Raw genomic sequence first — 25,110 nt, forward strand, 5'->3', positions numbered from 1 at the left:
GAACCTCATCGTCATATCGTGCACGAGGGTTGCTTGGACGTCTTGATTTGTTGCCCAAGATAGCAACCTTGGCGAGCGAGTTGCGAAACATTGGACTCACCGCTAGCAACAGTGACTGAACCTCCTCTTTACACTCTAGCCTGCACCTTTCATTTCTTCTCAACGACGACGGTCCCTTTCCACAAGCAGGCTCCAAGTCTCGACAGCTGGCTCACTACCCCTCGCATCCATTCTGTTCATCCCAATCCCTGTAAGGAATAGTGGAATACTACGCCCCATGCAAACGAGACATCATGATCCACTACGGACGGTCCTTGTCTCTCTCGTTAGGCTGATTGATGGATCTAGCATGACTTCGTTTCCGCAGAGTCGGGCGTTTGAAGGATGCGGGACCAAGGTAATAACAACGGACAGTCAACGCGGGTAAAGTAGTGACTGCGTTGTGTCGTTGTGTCGTGTCCCAGTCGAGTCTCTATGGTTATGAAAAGAGGCCCAACATTTCTGCAAATATAGAATTATTTCCATGCCGCAAATTACGAGTGACATAGGCCTTTTCTAATTCCAAAATGACATGCGGTCGAACACAGCACTGTATCAGCATTAGTTGTTAGTACTAACACCCAAATTGAGCTCTTGTCTAGCGGATGAGCCTAATACATAGTAGACAAACTTTCCATGGCGAGTCACCTTGCATGACAGGCAGGGCTGAGTGATTCACGAGGTCTTGTCCATCCATACCAGCTCGGAGCCGGTGGAATTTTCTACTGGGGCCATGACATGTGTTGGCACGAAGCTGATCCTTCGTTTGCCGGACCAAGAACCGATCTGCTTTGTCCCAATGAGTGATATTCGGACTCTAGGTGCAGTCGTCTAAATTGCAATCTGCTCATCGGCAAGGGTAAGGACTAAGCTGTCCAACGATAACTTTTGGAAAACGCCAAAAAGAAACTGTATGATGCGCCTCCGAGTACCCCTTGTGATCATTGGCATAACAACAGTGACAATCTAAAACCCTTGACTTGCCAAGAAACGAGTTCAGTATTGAATTTACGTCTGCCCAGACAATGAGAACGGAAGACGGCATTTGCTGTCTGGTCCATGAGTTCTCACTTTCAACGTTCTTGGCTGGGGGTTTTTTGACTGGGGCCACCTGAATTCTTTGCAAAGCCCTTGTTCACCTTTATCTAGCTAGCTCGAGAAACAGTGGCTTTTTCGTCCCAGTCCCCCCCTTCTCCTCTCCCGCTAGCGCAGGGCACCCCTGCTTGGCCCTGGCCCGATCATGACTCCCGTTGCAATTCTGTCTAAGAGTCGTCTCCAACGTTACCACCAAATATCTGCGTTCGATTCACAAAGTGTGCCTAATTGCCTCTCGACCTCTCAGCCGCACCATGGCGTCCCTGCTAATTGGTCCACCTGGCCCCAAAAGACCTGGGGTTTTGCCTCGTGGATGCTGGATGCCCGGGGCTAGCTCGATAAATTGACCGCAAGCTTCCTAGCGTTATGTGTCTGTCTGTCTTTGTGCTTGTCCATTGCTCAATCAAGCGAGGTAATGGACCGACCCTGGAAGAGGAGCTGAGAGCTCAGTTCAGGTCGGGCTTCGTCAATAAATTCCCGACTGTCGGCTCTTCACCCATCGAGTTTGTTTCCGGTGAATCTGGTTCTCCCGTTCGCGTAATCTATCTGTATAAGTGACTGTGCCGTCTTTCTCTGAATCAACTCCCATCTGACACATAACATTGTCCCGAGACACTCGAATTCCAACAACTCGACAAACAACTCACAATGAAGACCGTCGTTCTTTCTGTCCTGGCCAGTGGTGCCGCTGCTCAGATTACTCTGGGTTCTCTTGGTGGTCTGGGTCTCAACCCTGGGCTCTTCCAAAACGCTGCCATTAACCCCAGCGACCCCGAATACGCAACCTGCCAGGACGCCGTTTCACTCGTTCAGAAATGTGTTTCCTCTGTTGGCGGCTTGGACGCTGCTCCCACTGCTGACGCTGAGGCTCTCGTCGCCTGCGCTTGCTGTGATGGCAGTGAAAACGCTGCTCCTCTTTACTCGGTCTGCTCCGGCTACCTCAAGGATGAGGCCCCCGAGAACACCTCCCAATATGAGGGTAAGTCGCACAAGCAGATAGCCATTCTGTTTGAAGGCAGCGTTCTAACAACCCACTTCAGCTTACGGCACTCTTTACAGTGCATGCAAAATTGGCGGTGCCAGATGTACTGGTGGCAGCGGCAGCGCCAGTGCCAGTGGTAGTAGCCGCAGTGTCGTCGCCCGTCCCACAGCAACTGAGGATGATGACGAGGACCGCTCAACTATCACTACCAGCCCTGCTCAGCAGACCTATGCTTCGGCCTGTGTAGACATGCTCGGCATCTTCACTTCCTGCACAGCCAAGGACCGTGATTTCACAAACCTCCCCTTCAAGGAGCAGGCCGAGTGCTACTGGTAAGTTTCCCATCCAATACATCTTCGCTTCCATACTGACGATTTGAAAGCTGCCGTGGCTCCGGCAACGACCTCACCTGGACCGACGCTATGGACAAGCATGCTCAGACCTGCGCCGACTGGGCAAAAACTGGCGAGCCCAAGACCGCCTACTCAGGTTTGTTTCTTGCTTCTGACCACTTTGAACCAGTGCTAACTTTACAACAGTTGCCCAGACATTTGCTACCTTCTGCGAGCGTTTCTCCAACGTTTGCGAGTTTGCTGGTGCCCAGACTCAAGGATCTGATTCCGATGAGTCCACTCAGGCCAGCACGACTGAAAACTCCAGCTCCCGCCAGACCGACGATTCCAGTGACGACAATGACAACGATAGCGAGACCAGCAACAACAACGCCGGTCCTGTCACCGTCACCGTCGACGCTCAGCCTACCGAGACTGGTAACGATGCCACTTCGGCTCGCGCTGGCTTCGGTGCCATCCTGGCCGTCGTTGCTGCTTTGGCCATCACTCTATAAACGCAACAAGACATGACTGAATTGGGGAGCGATGGAGTTAATTAATTCTTTTCCGTCTTCGAAAAGACGTCTTGGTTCTAACGACTTATCTGGAATGTTGAATGAGACACCACGGGGGAACGCATGGGCGATACTTGGTCTTCTGTTGGCATGTTTGAGTGTTCACATGCAGTATATAGATTCCGTTTTTTGTTAATTATAATAACCCATTTTCAACGAACTTCTTTTTGTGAATGGTGAGGCCAGCTTATTCCGATTGTAGATCTATATCAACGCCCTTCAATGCTCCAACTGCCCATTCCGGATATTCTGCCTTGTCGGCATACAGCCAAGCAAAGAACTGTCGCACAAATGCAGGGAAGCGATCTTCAAGAATTGCCTCTCGTATTTGGCGCATGAGGTTTAGTTGGTAGAAGACGTTGTGAATCGTCAACAAGTGTGCCGCTACAGTTTCTTTGGAAGCGTTGTGGTGGATAAATGCCCGTGTAACACCCATCCCTCCTTCAGCAGTTGGCTTGCAGATCATGCACTGGCAATCCTCCTCCACAGGGCTGAAATCAACGGCGTACTTCTTGTTGCGCATGTTGAGAACGCCATGCTTGGTGACTGCGTTTCCAAATCGAGCGGTTCGCGTAGGCCACACGCAGTCAAACATGTCGGCACCCAGCGCAACACTCACTACCAGATCTTCAGGATAACCAATGCCCATGACGTATCGTGGTTTCAAGTCGGGAAGCATTTCTGTGCAAGTCGCGACAACTCTGCAATAATCTGCTTTCGCTTCACCACCACTGAGTCCGCCAATTGCAATACCAGGTGTGTCACGGGCCAGCATTTCGCGACAGCACTCTCGGCGCATTTCAAGATCCAGGCCACCCTGGATAATGCAAAAGAGGTTTTGTGATTCGGGCCTCTTGTGAGCTGCGATACATCGGTCCAGCCATCGCACGCTGCGTTCCATAGCCTCCCGCATTCGAGCCTTGTCAGGTGATGTTGTAACAAGGACATCGTCGAGCTGCATCATGATATCGCTACCAATACTGTTTTGTAACGACATGGAGTGTTCGGGTGTGAGTAGCATAGGGGTGCCATCATGAGGACTCAAAAATTCAACACCCTTTTCAGTGATGGTTGCAAGTTTGAGCAAACTGACCATTTGGAATCTTTTAACAAGTATTAGTCACTGGTTCATTCATCAACATAGAAAAAACATACCCGCCACTGTCAGTCAGAATATTGCGGTTCCATCCCTGAAGCTTGTGTGCTCCGCCTATAGCATCCAAGACTTCTTGCCCTGGCTTCAAACCAAGATGGTATGTGTTGTTCAAACACAACATGCAGCCTGTCTCTTCAAGTTGCTCTGGGGTAATGCCTTTCAGAGATGCCTGAGTTGCAACAGGCATAAATATGGGAAGTTGAACAACACCATGAGGAAGAGTAAGAATTGATGCTCGCGCTCTAGTTGTCTGCCTTGGAATGTATGTATTAGTCTTGTGCATCTCAATCCCGGGATCGACCACTAAACGAAGCCATCACCATGTTGTGAGACTCACGGAACATTTTGCAACAAGCTCATGCGTCAAGGCAGGCGACTTGTAGATGTTTGCTGCTGACGAAGCCATTCTTTTGATACTTGATTGCATTCGGTTTACCTGGACTACTTGACAATAAAAGAAAGAAAAGTAACACCTATTCACCCCTCATAATCGTGTTAGTCGCTGACTGGGATTTTTTATTTCATGGAAGTTACTACGATTAGCAGCGCAGGGTTGGTGGGGGTTTCCTATCGAAACAGGGTGCGGTGTTTGAGCTGATTGGCCAATGAGACCACCCCGGGATATCACCGGTAGATTCCGCCCAGCTTCAATCCCTAGCGAATTTTCGTCGACTTCAAGCTATACGCCTGTAGCTCATCACGACGATACCAGAACGGCAAGTCAATTGAGCTCGCCGAAAGGTTCCTAAGTCGAAATGGCGCCTAAAACAGTTTCGCCCGGGGGGCGGCTAATGAAGGCATCTCGACTGTTCTCTCTCCCCAAGCCGTTGGGCGAACCTCAGTCGAACAACTTGCACATTGGTGACCACAAGTCTCCCACCATGACAAGACAATACCCGCAGTACCAGGCCATCACGTCTCCCCTCTCGTCGCGAGAGAAAGGCGATTGGGGATTTAAGCGACCATTTCCCCTCAAGTCCACCTTGACAACGTCAACACCCTTGATCCGAGTCAAACAGGTCGATTCTATCGAGAGCGTAACCGATTTTGCTTCTGCTGCCGACCACGCCCTTTCACTCGAAAAGTTCCAGGAGATGCGCATTGCCATGTCCATCCCCAAAAACAAAGACACAAATGCCAAGACTTTCACAACCGCTACGTGGCACAAGTCTGTTTTCGAAGAGGACCTTGATTTTACTGAGCGTCGTCAAGGACGAAAAGACGATAAGCGATGGAGGTTTAAGGGACCTTGGCTGGCCAGGATGACCGAGGGCGAATTCATCGGCTATCTTGAAAAGGCCGTCCGGCCCAAGCGTGCTCAGTTTAAGGGTCTGCTCCTAGAAAGACTTGTCCAGTCTCACAATGAAGAGAAGGCCCAGTCTGCCATGGAACAGGGAACCGAGGCGCCAGAAAAGATCACAATCGACGACGTCACTCCTGAATGGTACACAGAGTATGTGCGCTCATTACGAAACGATCGAGCTGCGCTTTACGGTCTGGTCTCCAAGTTCCTCGATCTTGCTCCCCTGGGCCAGCCCATTGGTATTATGCAAGGACTTATAGCTGCTGGAGTGAACGCGGCTACTGACAGCCCATATGGTAAATCTGGACCACCTCCCAGCCATCCATCCGCTGGTATCAGCTATCTGAGAACAAACTCCTTCATGGCGAACCATCCTCTTTATGGACCCCAGAAGCAGCCAACTCCCACTCTCGCTCGAGTGGTGTACCCTAGACAAGGTCCATCACCCGCCAAGCTCGGTGTTGGTGGTTTCGTAGCCGACTCTCCCCCGGGAGATAACGAGTTCAACAACAGATATTTCTCACGCCAGAGGATTTCAACGAACAAGAAGATGCTCACTGGTATTTCGCATCTTGACACCACAACCTATGGTGGTGCCAAGGCATACGTCAGCCCCGAGACGGCGACCGTTGATCCTAGCGGAAGGGTCGTGGTTACACTCCGAGAAGCAGAACCCGAGGCTCAGCTCATTGCGAAAGAAGCCAAGGGGCGTGGCCAAGTTTACGACTCGTCAAAGAAAACCAAGAAAGAAAACAATACGGGTGTGAAAGATGATCCCTGGCGAAAAGACCGCGTTGCTGATGAGCTTCTTGGCGATGGGAATGCGGCTGCCCCTGAAGGCGACGCTGTGAGCAGCTCCAGGAACTACGGCCTTGACGGTAGGCAATAAAACATCACGTTTGGTCAAGGGCGACGGCCGCTGTATATCAATGTCATCTATTGTCTCCGAGATGGAGAGAAAATTGTACCAAACAACTGTACAAATAGAATTAAAGCAAGTTATTCAAGTACCATAACATTCATACACCGGACTGGCCGTATGGTTAGGTAATGCGGCGGCATAGAGGTCAAACTATGAAACCTGCACATGCATTTCTCAATCTCATTGTCCAGGCCCAAGAGCGCATCAATCTAGAGATACTGCTGCATCACTGGACTTGACTATCAGCGATTCTCACGGTAATTAATTAATGTCAGCCAGCGTGTATTCAAACCGCGATTCGCCTGACACTTAAATTAAGAGTCAACTGCATGTAATGGTTTACTTCTAACTGCTTGAACCAGGCTCAACGGCTACCACCAACAGGAATACTTATTTCGGGTTTACTATATTTTTGGCAGTTCTTTGTTTCAGCTGATTTTACTTGTCGTTGAGTAGCACTCCATGCAGTTTTATTTTCTCTAAATAAAGGCAGAACATGAAGGAGAATAGTCAGTTGCATATTCGGCTTTACGCTTAAATGGATAGGCCCAGTCAATGTGTCAAAGCAAGTTAAAAGCAGAGACTACCTCTGGATCCCATAGTTTCTTGAAGCGAACTGGTTCGAGAATCAAAGGCTGTTAGTCCGTATATAAAGTCCGTGGCCATATATTCTTGACAATCCTGCCAAGTATAGACCAAACGGAGACTTCTCTACTCTCAAGAATGGCTGGACACATTTAAAGAAGTACGAGTATTTGTTAAGGCAGCGACATTTTACTGACAAACCTGATCAAAGTATTTTCTGTTGCATATTAACCATAAAGTGTTTGCGTCGTCGTGTGAGCCTTTACTTGGGTCTATGTTAGCTTCTAGTGCTGCATCATTATTCTTGACGCCAGCACCCGCAGCTAAGTGTTAGTAATCATGTCACGTGATGTTGCCCCACTAGGGCCAAAGTGGGCCCGGTTCACAACACCAAATGCTGCGAATATATCGAAAGTTTCCAAAGCAGACTTCCTTCAACCTATCGCCCAACGTCCTAACAGTCCAATACCGCCAAAATGGGTCGCGTTCGTACCAAGACCGTCAAGAAGTCCGCCAAGGTCATCATTGAGCGTTACTGTGAGTGCCCTTGATTTAACGTCCGCTGGAACCAATACTGACCGTCTTAATCCAAAAAAGACCCGCGTTTGACACAAGACTTTGAGACCAATAAACGCATCTGTGATGAGATCGCTATCATCGCTTCCAAGCGTCTCCGCAACAAGGTGAGAACTGGCGACCCGTGAAGACGATTTCGAGAATATCGACTAATTGAGCATCCCAGATTGCCGGTTACACCACCCACTTGATGAAGCGAATTCAGCGTGGCCCCGTCCGTGGTATCTCCTTCAAGCTTCAGGAGGAGGAGCGTGAGCGCAAGGATCAGTTCGTTCCTGAGGTCTCCGCTCTGGACTTCACCCAGAACACCGAGAGCGGCCAGCTCGACGTCGACACCGAGACCAAGGATCTCCTCAAGCACCTTGGCGTACGTTTCCCCCCGATATCGACACTGGTTGAACGACATGTTAACAATTTATGCAGTTCGAGTCCATTCCCGTCAACGTCATCCCCGTCACTCAGCAGCAGATTCCCGAGCGTGGACAGCGATACGGAAACCGCCCTCGCCGCGACTAAAAAATTGGTTTATGGGATTTTTATGGGTGTCAAGCATTTGCAGGGTTTCACTACATGGCGTCTTTAGGACAGTGAGTGCATAGGTCTCAAAGAAAGACTTTACGACCCCCAAGGTGTCGCCGATTCTCTGGAGAACTCCAGGGATGACGCTTGATTGCCAATTTTCTCCCCTTTTGTTGTGAATGTGACCTTGCCCAAGGCCAGTTCACACGGCAGGGACTGAGCTGAGGGGTTGCAGGACCGTTATCAGGTCCTCAACACCAATGCTGCTTGTGTCATGAGGGGTATCTTTTATCCATGTGATGCTCTATGGTACATGTGACATCCAACGCCTATCCTGTGAACTACTGCACGACTTAATCTTATTTTTCCTTGTCCTCCAGCTTGAGTTTCGTTTTGTAGCCTTCGACAAGTAAGTGTTCGTCATCGTAGACCTCAGGTTTATCGGGAATTGCGGAAGGTGCCTTCGCATCCTTCTCCTTGAGCGTAATGTTGAGCTTCTTGCTCTTACTCTTGGATGCATCAGGTTCGCCTCGTTCAAGGGCAAGAGCTGCAGTATCACGAGCAGCTTGCCTCTGCTCCTCCAGCTTGAGGTTGCCCAACTCTCGAGCAGCTCGATCAACGTCCGTTTCCTTGGACTTGTCCTCATCAAACAAATCGATTTCGATATCCGGGATGCCTGCACGTTCCCAGGCGGCTGTCTCATTAAGCTGAACCTTGACATAGAGTGCGCGACGTGCACACTGCTGCGAGCACCACTTTTCAAGGTCCTCACGCTTCATGATTCCGTTGGAGGCAATCTTCCATTGACCGCCAGGTCCCATATTCCGTCGTGGTCGAGCACAGAGAGTGTAACCACAAAGATCATTCACATTGCGCTCAATGATGAGGTCGTCGTAGTCCGAGGGCTGAAATAAGCGAACATGTTTTTTGAAATCGGTTATGTCGGACAAAGCAGGATTCGAGGCGGTATAGGGAGGTTCGCGGACATGGGGATATTCGGAGAGGATGATCAAGCTATCGAGAATTTCTGCTTCAAGCTCTTTGCGATGCTGGATGATATTGGCATGTGCGAGGGCAATCTCTTTGGGGTCGGCGTTCCGCTCTTGGATGGACTTGGGCTTCTTGAGAATGCCCTTTGGATGTTGCTTTGAACTCGATGCCATGATAACGGAATGTTGTGATCTTGCAGAAATGATGTGCAATATCGTAGCTTCACTCGGGTCTGAAAGCTCAGAAAGATGTCCGCCGAATAGCCCCACCGCCACAGTTAGCTAGGTGCCACTAGCCACTCGACAAAAGGAGGGGAGAGTTTGTCTTAGATTGTTGGGATTGACAAAAACATGGATACAAGCTTGGACGTCAACACTCATTAAGAGTCGCTATTTTTAATGATGGCCTTGGAAGATTAAAAGGACCCGGCGAACCAATTGAAACAAAAGAGTCGTTCCATCATGGGTGATGCATTGTTGCACAGCATCAAGAACAGTCGTCTTTTCATCTAGAGCACTGGTTTCAAAGTTTCACAGGCTTCTTAGCATCTGGACTATGCCTTGGTATTACGCTTAGACGGGTGTTTTGAACCAGTGTTTCTACAAGGCCCCCATGTATTCATGCCATGCTTGCCATCCGGACTGTTCGGCCGCAGCAACGAACTGCAGATAACATACGTTACGACCCCACGAATTAAATAAAGCCCAATGCTTCGACTCGCAATTGATTTTTGGATTCATTACATGTCTTACATCACCGTCATCCACATTTCTCATCGCCTTATCGTAATAAACATGACCGACTATCATCGGAGCTAGGCACCAACTTGATTGGGAACCTCTCCAACGTTATTGTTATTGCGGTACGCTGTACTGTTAGTGTTGTGACTCGGAGGTACCGCAATCCACTGGACGCGCCTAACACTTTTTAGCCGTGAGATAGACGAAAGTGACGGGCTTGTTCTTTACGTGCTCGTAGCGCTGACGTCGACAAGCCCCAGCTTTACCTTGGGCTCTGTCTGATCTATGCTCCGCTAGACACCACCGCCGCCTCCTTGCAACCTGCAACTCATCTCTCGTCTCTTGCTCGCTTGTATCGCATTGCACCCTCTTTTTTTTAAGACCCCAAACATCGCGCATAATATCTCCTAGCACATATCGAAAATCGAACAATTGTCTTCCTACTTAACCGCGCTTTCAAAGAACTCAGGCACTATATTCTCCCCCGCCTCTCGATCCCACAGGCTGACGACGCCCCCTGTCGTGCCCCACACTACCAAGCGAGCTGTTGTTGACCTAGGTACGAACATCCACGTACTGGACCTTCGTACTCCATACAGCCACACGCCCCGAGCAGAATAGCCTAGATCCGAGCCTCGGGCAGCATCTGTCCTGCAAGAGAGCTTCCAGAGGATCAATCAACAGCAAAATGGCCTCGCCATTCAAGGTCAAGGCTATCTACGAGTACTCGTCGCCTCATGAGGACGATCTCAACTTCAATATTGGTCAGGTCATCACCGTAACCGATGAGGAGGATGACGACTGGTATGGCGGGGAATACCTTGACGACCAAGGTGTAAAGCAAGAGGGCATCTTCCCTCGGAACTTTGTTGAGAAGTTTGAGCCTACCGCACCACCTCGTCCATCTCGAACTCGTACCAAGAAGGAGCCCGAAACTGCTCACCCCGCCGAAGATATCGCTTCTCCCCCACCGCCACCTGTTCAACAAGCGCCTCCTCCAGTGTCCGCACCCGAGCCCGAGCCCGAGCCCGAGATCGAAGAAGCTCAAGAGCCCGTACAGAAACACGCTGCTCCCGAACCAGCTGCCCCGGCTGTCCCGGAGCCTGCTCCTCCTAAGCTCGCTCCGGTTGCGACTCCCCAGCCGCCTCCGTCAGCTCCTAAAGCCGCTGGGCCTCCGTCCCCCGCTCCAGCTTCGCCCAAGCCCAAGTCTTCTGGACCACCTCCGGTATCAGACAAGCCAAAGCCGAGCTCGTTCAAGGATCGCATTGCGGCTTTTAACAAACCCGCAGCACCTCCCGTTGCGCCCTTCAAACCAAGTGGTCTAGCAGGCTCAGGTACAGGCTTTATTAAAAAGCCGTTTGTTGCTCCTCCTCCAAGCCGCAACGCTTTTATACCTCCACCGCAACAAACCCCAACCGCCAAAGTTTACCGGCGCGACGAGGACCCCGAAATTAAAGAACGGGAAGCCGAAACGCAAGGACAAGCTGAGCGAGCCGGACTTGTGCCAACCGAAGCTCAGGAAGGCGAAGCTGAGGATCAACCTAAACCTACCAGCCTTAAGGAGCGCATTGCGCTTCTTCAGAAACAACAGCAGGAGCAAGCTGCGCGACATGCTGATGCTGCTGCTAAGAAAGAGAAGCCGAAAAAGCCTGTGAAGAAGCGCGAGAGTATCAGTCATGCCGAAGCCCCGACTGAGACAGAGGCATCGCCTCAAGAGCCTCCAACTCCCCTCGAAAATAAAGAAACTCAGGAGATCGAGGTTAGAACGTCCACAGACGAGCCCCGAACAACCCGAATGCCACCCCCTCCACGCCGCAAATCGTCCAAGGGGCCCGCAGCCGAACCTGTGCATGACGGTAATGAGGCGGACATGTCGGGCGCTGGTGACACAACCGAAGGCAATGACGACTTGATGGAGCGTGAAGATAGTGATAGCATTTCAAAGATTGCGCCACGAGCACCCAGCTTGCCCATACACGCTGGTCCTCCCACCGAAGCACCGAAGAAGCAGGAGAGTGACGAAGGGGAGGAGGGAGGAGAGGAGGAGGAGGAGGATCTCGACCCTGAAGCCAAGCGTAGGGAAGAGTTGAGGGCCAGAATGGCTAAAATGAGTGGTGGAATGGGTTTCCATGGCATGTTTGGTGGACCTATGTCAGCGCCAGCACCTCCACCCAAGAAAAAGAAGGCCCCCCCGGCGAAGCCAGAGCGAACTTCTGTCGATGAGAGCATTGGCGAGGTCTCGCCGACATCACAAGGTGCCCCACCGGTCCCTTCAATGATGCCTCTTCCTGGCTTTGGCGGCCCAAGTAAGCAAGAGGAGCCACCTCGTTCTGAGGCGGAACATGAGCCAGCTAGTCGAGCACCACCGCCTCCAGCACCTTCTCAGCCCCCTCGAGCTCCCGGAGCTGCTGAGACACCGGCCGATGAAGAGGATAGTGAGGCTACTCCAGCACCTCATTCTGGCCCTTCAAGTATGTGACCAAATCTAATAATCCAAAGATGTTACTAAACGTTGTCCAGTTCCTCCACGAGAACCCGCGGGAGCTCCCCCTGTACCTGGCAGCCGGCCTCCTCCACCTGCACCTCCCGCTGACGCGAAATCTCAATCGGACGGATCTGAGTCTGGTGATGAGCTTTCCGGCGGCCGCGATAGTGATAGAGAAGCACCTACCGTTACTGCAAGGTCTCCTCCTATGCTGCCACAGCCAGTTCAGCCCCCTCACTTGCCTTCAAGATCGCCACCGCTCTCTCCAACTCGTGAAGACTTCAGTCCTACGTCTCCCGGGTCTAATGCCAGTAACAGGTTAAGTCGACTGCCACCCCCTATTCCAGGATCTGCGCCAGCTCCTCCTACTCAAAGCCGTCCGCCGCCGCCTCCTCCGCCTGGTGGTCCTCGACGACAGTCGACTCAAGATTTCCAGTCGCCGCCCAGAGGGCCTGCCCAGGCTGGTGAGGAGCAAGCTGAGGAACTTACCGAGTACGAGGGCGACTATGATACTGATATTGCTTCCTCGGTCCCCCATAAGGATGCCTTGAAGTCACACGCTCGTGAATCAAGTCTGGAAGACAACACTCTCTTGTCTCCCACTTCTGATGCTCCAGCCAACATACCGCCCCCTGTTCCTTCTGCAGCGGCTCCTAGAGCTGTACCTCCCCCTCCTCCTGTTCCTTCACAGCCTCCGCCAGAGAACAAGCGACAATCTGTGGATATACCTCGTGCTGCTCCTCCCCCTCCTCCTCCTGTAGACAGGCGGCCATCTGTCGATGTACCACGCGCAGCACCACCTCCTCCCCCTCCTGCTAATTTCCTACCTCCACAGCCACCGCAGTCGCCTCGCCCAGATGAGGATTATGACCCATACAACTACTCGGCACCTCCTGGGGGACATGCCTATGCCCCCAGAACACCAAAGATTGAGGAAGAAGTCGATTTCCCTCAATCTCCATCTGTCACTTCTCCTCTTGATAGGCGACCTCCTCCTCCGGCTGTCCCTGGTCGTACTTCAAACCGACAATCCCTTGACATATCAAGAGCTGGAAATAGACGGTCGATGGATATGCACCGACCTTCCATGTCGATGGAGTCGGGATTCATTGCCAATGACATGGACCTAGCTATACAGAGTGGATGGTGGAAGCAAGCTAACCAAGTGCCACCTGTACTTCAAGGCCGTAAAGACATCTACTTTGAAGCTGAGGAGGCGACATCTACCAACGGCGGGCAACAAACTACGATCACTCGCGAAATCTCCATCCTATATCAGGACTACTCACAGACTTGTTTGACCGTCAGCTACGATCCTTACGATCCATCAGACGTTCAGCTAGAGCAGCGTCACGAACCTCCACCACGTCCGCTCCGCCAGGATCAGATGGAGGAGTATTACGAGCGCTTCGGCCGTCAGATTTCGACGGCAGTAGCATCTAAGAAGGACTCGGTTGTTGCAGACGGCACACCTCAAGGTCTTGTCTTGGAGCTTCTCAAGCCTTACAAAGACGTTCTGCCACCCGTCGGCACTCGTGCATACGGCGCCCTTGTGTACTCGAACATGGCCAACGCATCAACCCAGCAGAACGATATGATTCGAGCTGGTGACATTATCACTATCCGCAACGCCAAGTTCCAGGGCAAGCACGGCCCAATGCACGCAAAGTACTCCGCTGAAGTTGGTAAACCTGACCATGTCGCCGTTGTGGCCGAATGGGATGGTACCAAGAAGAAGGTGCGGGCATGGGAGCAGGGCCGTGAGAGCAAAAAGGTCAAGGTCGAGAGCTTCAAACTTGATGATCTGCGCAGCGGAGAGGTCAAGATCTGGCGCGTCATGCCACGAAGCTGGGTTGGATGGAATAGCCAGTCTTAGTGTAGCTGGCAACAGTGCAGTGAGAGTGATGATTATCTTCGCAAGAGGATGTCTATGATGACGACGACGACGAATAACAAGAAGGAGTCAAGACTGGCTGATGTGCCGTGGTTGTATCCTCAGGCGTTGAGTGGTGGGTCAAAGGTTCAAGAGCGACACAGGAGAAGGATATGAGCACTGCAAGAGGTGTGTACAGTCAAAACAGGGGACGAGTGGAACATGAAAGATTTAGTTAGTGTAAAGCAGTTCGATTGAGTAGGTTATGTTATCGACCGATGCATTCTGTCTTGTGTTTGTGTCACTGACTTTGGTGTCTTGCACATGTGAAATCCCATCATTGTCTCTACTTCAAGCAAGTCTCGCACAAATCCGAGACGTGTACTTTATTTCAGGCACGGTCCGGCCGTCTACACAAAGGTTTCGCGGCCACGTTTCTGTCTGTCAAGTCTGTTACGGACTACGCTTTGTGAGGTTACATTGTATGAGCCTGAACAGGCATCATGCCTCTTGCCATGCTTTTGATCGGCGGGATCTTCAATGATGGAAGTCAAATAGAAACCAAAGAGGGATAACACTTCGACCGTCCACTCATGTAGTGCTGCGGGAGTCTTTAGCAAACAAATTTGAAGAGACAAGTAATTTGCACGAGACAGCATCCGTCAAGGAAAGATGGTGATGGGCGAGAGGTGTCCACAGCTACCGGGTTTATGCAATAGACGTGCTGGGGCAACAGAAAACTACATGTCAAATCGAAGGCACAGAAATGTAAGAAGCATATGGACAGCCTAACAGCCTATGCTTCAGCAACCCGGCTAAGTGATCCTCGCCGTATAGTAGCAGCGGTCAAGTTTTCTCCTACCTAAAGAAGCAAACCCAATGTGCATTATGAGTGAGAAGTAAGATGACAAATCAGGTGATGCCTTTAGAGTGTCGGATAAGCAGGACTTGGCAGAGTTCCATGGTAAGAATGGGACGGAATATACCCAAACCAGAAGCTATGAGCAAAGCTCACCTGTTTCTGTATCGGCAGGCAGATGATGGTCGTGGCCTGGTCGAAGAGCATAGGGTAATTTGTGCGTTAGTATCGGAAACTTACCTCCAGCAAATGGCTGATTCTCGTTCATTTGTTAGGCACGGGTACACGGGGAGTGTCAGAAACTGGTGTAGCATCCGGAAGACTGGCACTGTCCATTCGGGTCATGCCCGAATCATACATTGCTGTCCTTTAGTCTTAAAAGGCATCCCACAAGAGCCTGAAAATGGCATATGTCCATGCTCGACCGACGGGCCGGCGCCTTCATATCCAGCAAGGGAGTGAGGCGCCGGAAAATAGAGCTTTTCAGGCGTAAAGTGAGATGTCATATTTTCCCTGGCCTGAATTTCAACCAGACAGCTATACTCGAATCTCGATATTATACTGCCGTTGGCGGCTATCAGTTCTGAGGCCTGACGTTGGTATATTTGACTTCACTTGAGATTTTTGTCATGACACCAACTGCCTAAGCGCCATGGTGTTGTCAACTTCTCGATTAAGCAACTGTGCAGTAGCGAGCTTAGTGCCCGTAGGTAGCATTGCGTCAATCCGACCTGCTGGTCTCGGATAGGTGCAGTAGCGAAAAGTTGGGTGAGAGGACAGATCAGCTGCGCTAAGACGTAGCTTAGGTTGAATTTGATTGAGATTGGGGCAGTCCAACAGCAAAGTGAGGTCAGACCGGTGACCTTCCAGAATTGAAGCTTACCAAACATATTGCAGTGACGACATAGAGCTCCATAAGTGGTTCATCCGAGATGGTGCAACTCCAGTTCGTGTAGGTCGTCCAAAAGGGTAATATACCACCTCCGATCGGGTCAGCGCAGTATGAAGAGAGTCCACATTCCCAAGATTCTAGCAAAAGGACTGTGGTTCAGCATTACGGCCTCATGGTGGTCAGGCACAGGCACGGAACGCCAAGGAAGGTGAGAAGTCGATGAGTTGACGATTGCACTAACTGTAGAGACCGCGAACACGATTTTCAGGGTGCTCGTTCGATCTAGAAAAGAACTATTGGTCTTGCGATTGGTCAAAATACCTATCGAACAAGGCCTGGAGCTCACGAGGGCGAATCGGCGGTCAACACATGAGCAGATACTGCATCTCGATGGGTCAGTCATGTTGGTGGTGGTCAACACGCATATTCAGCGTGTGCGATGCATAGAGGACGTGGGAGCTGCAGGGTGGAACACACTGGTCGAGCCCAAATGGAAGAATTCTCGTTTGTGTAAAGCATTTGCTACTGCAAGATTCAAGCCAAAGACGTGACCGTGTAACGACTTGATGAAGATGAGTTGTATGAAACCTCGATACCAAGGGTTCGTGGCGTCCCGAGTCCTACACAACTGGGCGTTTTCACGATGCAACAGTTGGATTCCCACTTTGATAACAGGGCTTTCCCTGCGTGTCAATAGATGTCGGCTTCTATAGAATGTAAAATGCCATGAGTCAAATCCCATCCTAGATGCTCAATTGACATGGTAGAATGTCACAAAACGTCAATGCATTTGTTTTGTAACAACTGTTGTTTTTTCAACCCAACAGCCTTGAGACATGCATCGTCATCCAAATATCAGCGGCCAGCAAAGCTTTGAGTTGGCTGACCCGCTGTGCGCGCGGGAGGGACGGGCCAGTGCCTAGTTAGTTGCAATGGGTCAACCAACTTCCACTACTGGCACTTTGGTAACTCTGACCGTTTGGCGCAGCAGAGATCGTCAAGGCTGGTGTTGTAAACTGTGGTTCTGCGGAGAGAAATTTTGCTGCATGTGCATAACAAACAGCTGGAGCAGCTCGTTTGCCTAACCGACCCATGTCATGACAGGTCCCCAAATAGTAGCAGGTCGACACTAAGACAGTTGGGCCCAAGGCGGAGTCAAGGCCATCTGCAACCTGACCGTCTCTATTGGCAATGACAAGAAGCTGGTGGCTCAGTCATAACTCAGTCGTCGTAGCAGCCTTGTCACCGACATTGCCAGCACAGAAAATCTATCCCATCACTTCAACATGGTCGCGAGGCAAACACGGTAGGTAGAGAAGGCTGACGCGTTCTACTCTGATCGATAAGCCACGGCCACGGTAAAGACTAAAGATTCTGTGCAATCATTGGGCGAGAGGTGACGAAGAGGTGAGATGCCATGGGATCCAATCGGTTGTGCATATGAGATTCCGGGGTCACCGGGGTGCCTCAAAGACATTCTGGATTAAGGAGAGAAGCCAAAATATCCGGAAGTGTCAAAGTAAAAACTGACTTGGATGGTTGATTCGACTCTTGGTTGGCGGAAGCTGGCTATCCAAGTGGAGGGCGAAGGAGACGTTGGGCTACCCTAAAACGAATCTAGGGATTTGATGTGACGCGGAAGACACAAATAAATGAAAGTCCCTCTAACTCCATTTTGTGAAATTGTAGCAGAATACATTAGATGATAGTCGTTTAGAGAGCATTCGATGATGCCTGAGGTGTGTATACTGCCTACCTAATTGAAAGCTTGTGGGAGGCAACTGGTACCTTCCCTTCCACGAAAGACACCATGAACTCTTACAGGAAGGTACAAACAATAGACCAAACGAAACAGGAAATAGACCCCAAAGAGCAGGAAAATTGGTTGGATTGCATCGTGACTTGAATTCTCACCTTACTTTCGCATCATCAGAATACTTCTTGCATCGCCATGCTAGGCGACTGCACTTACCGGGCCTCTCTACCGTTAATTGTCGTGCAGCGCAGTGCTGGACCAGCCGGGACTTATCCCAGGAAACCCGCCAGCCTGAGACGTTCAGGGCATATTACTTGTTTGGTTTATCAATGATGAGCAATAACTGGGCCGTAAGCCAACGCACGACGAGTCGAGTTTCATTTCAAACATATTTGCTCCACTATGACCTCGGGGGAAAGTGCAAGAAAGAGAAGTGAACACAGCTAACTTGGACTAGATACCTACTCTAGCTCTGACTCTGCGTGGTCACAAGAGATTGGCGGGTTTTTAGTACTTGGGGAACGGTAACATTTGATACTAAGGGTCCTCCCTGAACTTCGTACTCTAAAACAAAAGCATAGTATTGAGTTACAGCAGCTAAGCAACACTTTAATTATTCAATCCGCGATTACTCTGCACTTTGGATACCTATATTTAAGCGACATCTTGGGCGCAGTACAACAATAAGCTTACAATAGTTAACTGTCAGTACTGCGCCAACACGCGCTTGACCTGATCGACGACTATTTCAGTGAGATCCCATCGATCGGTGGGCTTGGGAATTCGCGACCGTAACGAGAAACGATTGACCCATCACCCCAGGAAGACCGAATCGACGGGACGAGGCAACAGCCCACCCATGGTGTGACAATGAGCTCGACATGAGCTATTCGACAGCCATTGCACCCCCAGCTGTGGCCTGTCCCTGGGCAGTACACCGTCACAACGTCTTCACACGCGCACCCTCACGCTCTTTTTAGTGGCCGAGCAGTGACCGATGTGCACTAGGAATCCCATCCGGGGCACTCTGCTTCTTAGACCATGCCCCACGAACAAAAGTCTAGAGTCATCTACGTACTTCCCGCTACAGACGACTACTGCGTTCTATTAGACATTCGACCCTGTTACTTGTGTATATGCGTGTGTGTGTGTGTCAAAGGGTGGAATGCATCATCTGGGTTGACTGACTTGAAATCGCCTCCCTAAACATGACCAAGTTATTTTCATGGCGTCGTCCGTATCCCAATTGTTTCTCCAGCCGTCGGCCTTGAAAACAATGCTATACTTCGGGAGGATATTGCTCAATTAAAACTCTGCCATCCAACAGATGCTAACGTTGCAGCAGTGTCACCACTGTCTGCAACGAGAGGCGCTAGGGGGTGGCTATTGAAGGTTAACCTGAGATGAGATGGTCCAGCCTGAGGCCGGGGCGAGGTGTTTCTACCCTCCCCGCCGCGGTCCGGGTTGATAGGTGGCCCCAAAGTGGTCCGTTCCGCGCCTGAGAGAGTCGACCAGGTTCCTGATGTGGCCTCGAGTCCATCCATGCCTGAGCACAGCACACGTCTTACACCCCTGGCATCTTAAGCTCCACTGGTTGCGTATTAAGGTCAGGCTCGGTACCAAATAAGCCCCCCTCCCCACCTTCTACCAACGTCTGTTAGTCCATCCATATCAAGGCAGAACCGACTTGAACAAGATATATCTCTATGATTGTCTCTCTTCATACTCACGACACTGACAATTCAACGTCTATATGCTCTAACCCAACCTTGCCGACTCTGGCTGTGTCATATACCCCACACTTTACATTATTCAACCACGTCAAGCATACAACGCCACAGCATCACTTAAACTCTTCCCTTCCTAACGCTAAGTATTGACACCACTTAAACACCTCCTGAACTACATTTTGTTCTCAACATCAACCTGGATCGCACAACATTATATCTCATTCAATTGACAAACACCAAACGATGACGCCCAATCCATCATTACGGCGGCAACGCAAAGTCGTCATCTCCAGCTCACCGGCTCCTTCAGACTCTGATTCACGCCGTGGCTCTTACTTCTCAGAAGCGTCTCAATCAACAGCACCCACATCTTACCACTCAGCTTCCGGATCAAATAACAAAGCTCTTGATGTATCTCAACATCGACAGTCTACGGTACCAGCGAAGACATCTGAGCAAAGATTCGACAATGTATCCTCTTCCTCTATTGCCACATATGACTCAGTTCTGTCTGAGATGGCACCCTTGTGTCGAGACTTGCCCGTAGGCGGCGAGGAGGTGGAAATCGAAACCGAAGACGAGGAGGAAGAGGAAGACGAGGAAAGTGGCGATGACGATGGCGAAGATGACGGGGAGGACGACCAGGAGGAGGCAGATAAGGATTTTATTCTGTCCGACCCGGAATCGCTTCATATTCCTCCAGTACTGCCTCCTTACCGTGGCACCTCAAACGAACGCCCCTGCCGGCCATCCACACCTCAGGATTTTGCTCGTCTATTTCCCTCGCTAGACCGACTTGCCGTACGTCATGACGATTGCACTTCGGACGGCAATATGAACCTCCGTGTCGATACTGTTGTCCCCTTTGGACATACCCGACGGACACTTGCGGTCCAGCTATTCCATCTTCGAATGCACGACCTGGCTCGCCGAGAATTCTCACTGCGTCGTTATTGCCGCGACTCTGGACGAGAGGTCTGCAACTCCAAACGAGAATATGCCCCGGCGCCGATCAGCACTGTCTCTGCAGCACGGCCCGCCCTTCAGCGGTCAATGAGCTCAGCCATGCGTACAATGACAACTCCTTTCCACCGACCAACCTCCAGCAACTCTTCGATTTTTAAACACAACAATATGGCCAGCGCCTCGACACATTCCGACAACGCCTCCGTCTGGTCCGGCTCGCACCAAACCGAGAAATCAGATTCACAAGTCAGCAAACCCAAAGCACGAATGGTGCCCACCAACCGTATCAAGCTCGAGTTTAGCAACTATGCTCGTGTAGACATTGCACGACGAGGTGGACGCACAAACAAGCGATATGAGTTTGAGTGGTGGGGTCACACGTACGCTTGGAAACGTGTCATTGACAAGAACCTCAATGTTGTCTCATTCCACCTTGTCCGAGACGGTCATGGTGCACCTATTGCACACATCGTCCCCGAAATGCGCAGTCCTAACCAAGTTCTCGACGACGAAATGGCTGGTGCTTGGGTTACTCCTTGCTACATCTGGATTAGCGACAGCAGCATTATTGATGCCATAACAGACGTGGCTGAGTAAGTATTCTCGTACCCCTTTTTGTAGCACTGAACTAACAGAACTTTAGTGTGATTATTTCCACCGGCCTCATTTCCCTTGTCGACGATTGCATCAAGGAGCGATGGCAAGCAAAGAAGCCTTCGCACCGTGCCATCCGCAGGGACACCGACCATGTGAACCACTCCAACCCTCGCTCATTCATGCCCAGTTTCTTTCAACGTCGCCACTCAGAAGAGCACTCGACAAGCCGTGGCTCGTTGAGGTTTGGTCGCAAGCCTATTGCTGCGTACTAGCATGCAAGCAGCTTCCAGTAACTTTAATCGATCACGTTTTGATATTCTTTTTGGATATTTAATCAGATTCGTTGTTTTTGCTACGGAACGCGAGAGCGCCATTGTCATTAACAACATGACATTCATACTGCTTCTAATTGTTTTGTTTTAACATTTGTATTTCCCGTCAAGAACGGTTGTGTATATATTCGATATTTCATTATTTTCTTATCTGCCCACGCCCTTCAGACTTGTGGGCTACGAGGTATGAACAGACATTTACGGGATACAGAATTTCATCCCAATGGTATCAGCAAGCAAGGCGCTTTGGAGTTTTGGGATAGGGCCATGAGAAATGGGAACCCTAGGATTGATGGTCTGGCTTGGCTTGGTACTACCCGGCATCTTTTCTTTACTCTGGATTGGACTACGCCTCTAACCCCAGATTTGAAAATGGTTATGGCTCGGAACGAATTGAATCATTTATGCATTACTAGACCATACACAGAACAGTCGACAGTGCAGATCAGGCTAAAGTGTAGACAATGATATATCATCATGAGCTGACACAAGCGCTGAAATGATAAATCCTCTATGGTATTGCACAAAATCTGGACTGATAGGTCATGTGTCTATTCGAATCGTCCGTTGGTATAGGTCAATCATCAACCCCGTACATACATACACCAGTAGAGAAAAACCCTCATGCACCCCAAGTCACCCCTGTCATACCAGGTCGAGATGCTCCTGGGGTCATGGACAATCGTGCCACCGTAACGCCACAGACGCGGGGGAAACGTCCGGCTCTTTCCCATTGCTTTTCGTTGCTGCAGGCATACCTTGATTTGGCTGCCTGCAGTGTGTCATTGATGTCCATAGGTCTGGTCAACCAATTCGCCTCTGGCTTTCGACATCGTCCATATGGCCGTATATCGTAGAAGATGTCAGGCCGTTGACTTTATTGCTGCTCGACATCGTCATGCCCGTCCGTTCTGCCGAACCAGGTGCCAAAGTCGAGCTTCATGAGCAGACGATTAATACCGCCAACCCTAGCAGCTGTAAAGCCACCACGTTCCTCTGCATCGTCTGTGTCCCGTGCCCTACCCTGCCGCTCCTCTTCCTCATTGTACTCTTCAGCTGCAGTGGGGGGAGCCGTGTCGCCCTCCCACTCGGCTGTGAAAATGGGGTCAGACTCGAGTGCACGCAGTGCGGCGACAACATCCTCTATGCCAGAGCGGACACGGGATTCAATGTCATGGAGGCGACGCTTGACGTCGCGCTCTTCGGATTCGAGATCGACAAAAGCGTCGACTACACCAGCGTCTGTCTCGAGATCGATAGAGGTGTAGATAGCGTGTAGACGGTGTAGGTGAGCAACGAGGTGATCAATGTGAATGAGAAGGTTGTAGAGTGGCTGTGTGAATGTTGTTTGAGTGAGGAGTAGACGGTGGATGAGGGTACGTAGATAGAGCCGATGTGCTGTTGAGAGAGTTTGGGGATCCTGGGGAGGAGTCGAATCCGATGATTTGGGGGGTTCGTTTTGAGTCGCGGCCTTGCTCTCGCCGCTCAGCCATATATCATCGTCGTCGTCCTCTCCTTCAAAGCCGCCGGCCTCATCTTGAAATTTGGTAGGTGTTGGTGCTCTAGACCGTCCATGTTCAGGATCATTGGCTGTCAACCACTCGTGGAAACCCTCCCATAGCCCAGCTACGATCTCTGTCTGAAGGTAGGCTTCCGTTTCGGCAAGGAAAAAGATGGCAGCGCTGGCTGTCGTCCATGAGCTACGCATTGAAGAAGATCGTGCTGTCCATCTCTTTCGAAGAAGAATGATCTGCTCCCGATCGCCTCTTGACGTTGGATGATGACGTCGTAGGGATGTGATCTTCCATAGATCAGTAAGTCGGATATGCGCTCTTCGCATTGATAATAAATAAGCGTTTATGCACGAGTAGATCTGGACATCTGATGGTGACAGAACCATGTCCAACGGCGCTGGTATTTGGATAGATAGTAGAGAGGGGACAGAGAATAGAAGATTGCGAAATGGTGATTCGGATAAGAGGCCCGCAGCCTCTCGACTGAGTCCAGAGCCAGATCCCAATGGTGTTGTGATCTTACTCTTTGTGAGGTTAAGTCGCAAGAGATCTCGAGCAAGCTCAAGCTGCTCGTCCTCCTCAGCGTGCTGGCCCTGCATAGATGCTAGAACAGCCCACGTTCTGGCAAGCACAGCAGCGACCTCGCCCTCCTTGACCGTCACGTTCTTCAGACCATCTCCCTTTTCGTAAGACAAGTTATCTGCTCTCCTCCATCGACTGCGAATCTTCTCATCTGCCTCGTGGGTTAATTGCATGGCGAATTCACCGCGACCCAGCAAGAAAAAGTCCCTTAGCAACTGCAGCATTTCTGTTACCTTGGCCAGTGGAAGGAGTTTCTGGAGTGTGTTTTCAGACAAGGATATCCGCACGGCAATAATGGCTCTTGAAAAGCTGGTGCTTTTCAGCGGAAATGTGAGACTTGATAGTTCCTGTAGCTTGGACGACAGGTGATCCAGACCACGGAGTCCCGAGTCTATATTGCTCTTGACTCTGATGTGGTTTAGTGACTTGCCGATAAAGAGCATAGATGAAGCTGTCCCCGGTGTCACAAACGCAGGCAGCAGACTCGACCGCGATATGTATTCCTACATCTGTTAGCAAGGCCTCACTAAAGCTCGCGCCAGAACTAACCTCCTCAGACGCTTCCACTTTTTGTACGAAAAAGTCTTCAGTTCCAAAGCTTGGAAGTCTACCGTATAAGATCCATGCCGAAACCTGCTTCAGCCAAGCAGTCTCAGCGACTGCAACAAGACTCAACGCCGTCTCTTGAACGTCCCTATAACCGCTCTGTAGCTCAAGTCGTAGACGGTCCATGAGCTGTGCTCCATGACATCCTTCACCCTTTTTATCCTTGGCCAACATAAACTGTACCATCTCCCATAGCCAGTCCATTCTCCTAATCCAATCCTTGAACTCGCCCATGACAGCCGTTAGAGGCACAATGTTGTACGCTCCCACCAGTTCCGGATCATCTTGTAGTATGCTTTCTTCGACATCAAGAACTTTGCGTTGGAAAGCGGCTAGATGGATCGAGTCTATGGCTGTCGCAACAGCTCGGCAGATGGTCGATGGGTGCGAATTTGCTACTTGGGCCGTGTAGCTGATGACTTTGATGTGGACGTCGCTCAGATGGGCGGCTGAGGCGAGGAGTTGTCGCTCGGCGGGCGAGATGCCGGATAGAGCATTCGATTGAGCGGTATCGGGTCGGAGGAGAGGGGATGGGTGTCCCGAGAGGGAGAGGAGGATTTCGTGGAGCATGGTTTTGGTTCTGGCTCTGGTTGAGGAGATCTTGAATGTACAATTAGCGGTCATGCATCACAGGATAAGCATGGTAGAAACACACTGATTCTGGGCTTTCCTAGATTTAATGAAATCGCCAAAATCATTAAGAATAATTATGATAACTCCGATAAGCTCGAAACGGCACATGAACCAGTCACTCGTCCGTTTGACAGCAGATCGTTATTGGGAGGTTGCTCTTTAAAGCGGTCCAAAGATGGGATATCCGAGCTCTATAAGATCCAATGGGCGATATTCAGCCGAGCTCAGATGATGTGACGACTGCGGTATCGTGGTATCTTGATAAATTGGTCCTTGACATTGCGCGCAATCGACAATATTTCTTGGTAAGTAGACCAAACTTAAAGTGAAGCTCTTCTAGGCGCGACGCGATGGCAACTGCCCCGCGATCACACCGTACATGCTGGTACACATACTGTACTGCACCTTGCAGATCATCTCACTTACACCATTCAAGTATCTGGATTTCATTTTCATTATACATCATTAAAA

The 25,110-nt window shown here is 50.5% G+C and overlaps 8 protein-coding genes across 8 annotated transcripts; 5 read left to right on the forward strand and 3 right to left on the reverse strand.

Annotated features, from left to right (window-relative positions):
• Positions 1-1,782: 1,782 nt before the first annotated feature.
• FSST1_010771 (uncharacterized protein) lies at positions 1,783-2,963 on the forward strand (the record flags this gene model as incomplete). Its single annotated transcript, XM_083233836.1, has 4 exons — positions 1,783-2,113; positions 2,175-2,448; positions 2,499-2,605; positions 2,656-2,963. The coding sequence occupies 4 exons, from the start codon at positions 1,783-1,785 to the stop codon at positions 2,961-2,963; spliced, it is 1,020 nt and encodes a 339-aa protein (XP_083080467.1).
• Positions 2,964-3,210: 247 nt separating this feature from the next.
• Positions 3,211-4,606, reverse strand: FSST1_010772 (tRNA-guanine(15) transglycosylase-like protein; the record flags this gene model as incomplete). The annotated part of the gene is made up of 3 exons (XM_083233838.1): positions 3,211-4,126; positions 4,179-4,429; positions 4,517-4,606. The coding sequence occupies 3 exons, from the start codon at positions 4,604-4,606 to the stop codon at positions 3,211-3,213; spliced, it is 1,257 nt and encodes a 418-aa protein (XP_083080468.1).
• Positions 4,607-4,934: 328 nt separating this feature from the next.
• FSST1_010773 (mitochondrial 37S ribosomal protein bS1m) lies at positions 4,935-6,371 on the forward strand (the record flags this gene model as incomplete). The annotated part of the gene is made up of 1 exon (XM_083233839.1): positions 4,935-6,371. One exon carries the CDS (start codon positions 4,935-4,937, stop codon positions 6,369-6,371), a length of 1,437 nt encoding a protein of 478 aa, XP_083080469.1.
• Positions 6,372-7,465: 1,094 nt separating this feature from the next.
• On the forward strand, positions 7,466-8,081 carry FSST1_010774 (40S ribosomal protein eS17; the record flags this gene model as incomplete). The annotated part of the gene is made up of 4 exons (XM_083233840.1): positions 7,466-7,526; positions 7,587-7,672; positions 7,732-7,932; positions 7,989-8,081. 4 exons carry the CDS (start codon positions 7,466-7,468, stop codon positions 8,079-8,081), a joined length of 441 nt encoding a protein of 146 aa, XP_083080470.1.
• Positions 8,082-8,443: 362 nt separating this feature from the next.
• FSST1_010775 (Rtr1/RPAP2 family-domain-containing protein) lies at positions 8,444-9,247 on the reverse strand (the record flags this gene model as incomplete). The annotated part of the gene is made up of 1 exon (XM_083233841.1): positions 8,444-9,247. One exon carries the CDS (start codon positions 9,245-9,247, stop codon positions 8,444-8,446), a length of 804 nt encoding a protein of 267 aa, XP_083080471.1.
• Positions 9,248-10,502: 1,255 nt separating this feature from the next.
• FSST1_010776 (SH3 domain-containing protein) lies at positions 10,503-14,175 on the forward strand (the record flags this gene model as incomplete). The annotated part of the gene is made up of 2 exons (XM_083233842.1): positions 10,503-12,285; positions 12,335-14,175. The coding sequence occupies 2 exons, from the start codon at positions 10,503-10,505 to the stop codon at positions 14,173-14,175; spliced, it is 3,624 nt and encodes a 1,207-aa protein (XP_083080472.1).
• A 5,477-nt stretch (positions 14,176-19,652) lies between these two features.
• Positions 19,653-21,244, forward strand: FSST1_010777 (uncharacterized protein; the record flags this gene model as incomplete). Its single annotated transcript, XM_083233843.1, has 2 exons — positions 19,653-20,968; positions 21,019-21,244. 2 exons carry the CDS (start codon positions 19,653-19,655, stop codon positions 21,242-21,244), a joined length of 1,542 nt encoding a protein of 513 aa, XP_083080473.1.
• A 937-nt stretch (positions 21,245-22,181) lies between these two features.
• FSST1_010778 (Spc98 family-domain-containing protein) lies at positions 22,182-24,576 on the reverse strand (the record flags this gene model as incomplete). Its single annotated transcript, XM_083233844.1, has 2 exons — positions 22,182-23,903; positions 23,950-24,576. 2 exons carry the CDS (start codon positions 24,574-24,576, stop codon positions 22,182-22,184), a joined length of 2,349 nt encoding a protein of 782 aa, XP_083080474.1.
• Between the last annotated feature and the right edge of the window lie 534 nt (positions 24,577-25,110).

Source organism: Fusarium sambucinum, chromosome III (assembly GCF_050947815.1).
Source record: "Fusarium sambucinum isolate potato_lamoka chromosome III, whole genome shotgun sequence".
NCBI classification, from domain to species: Eukaryota; Fungi; Ascomycota; class Sordariomycetes; order Hypocreales; family Nectriaceae; genus Fusarium; species Fusarium sambucinum.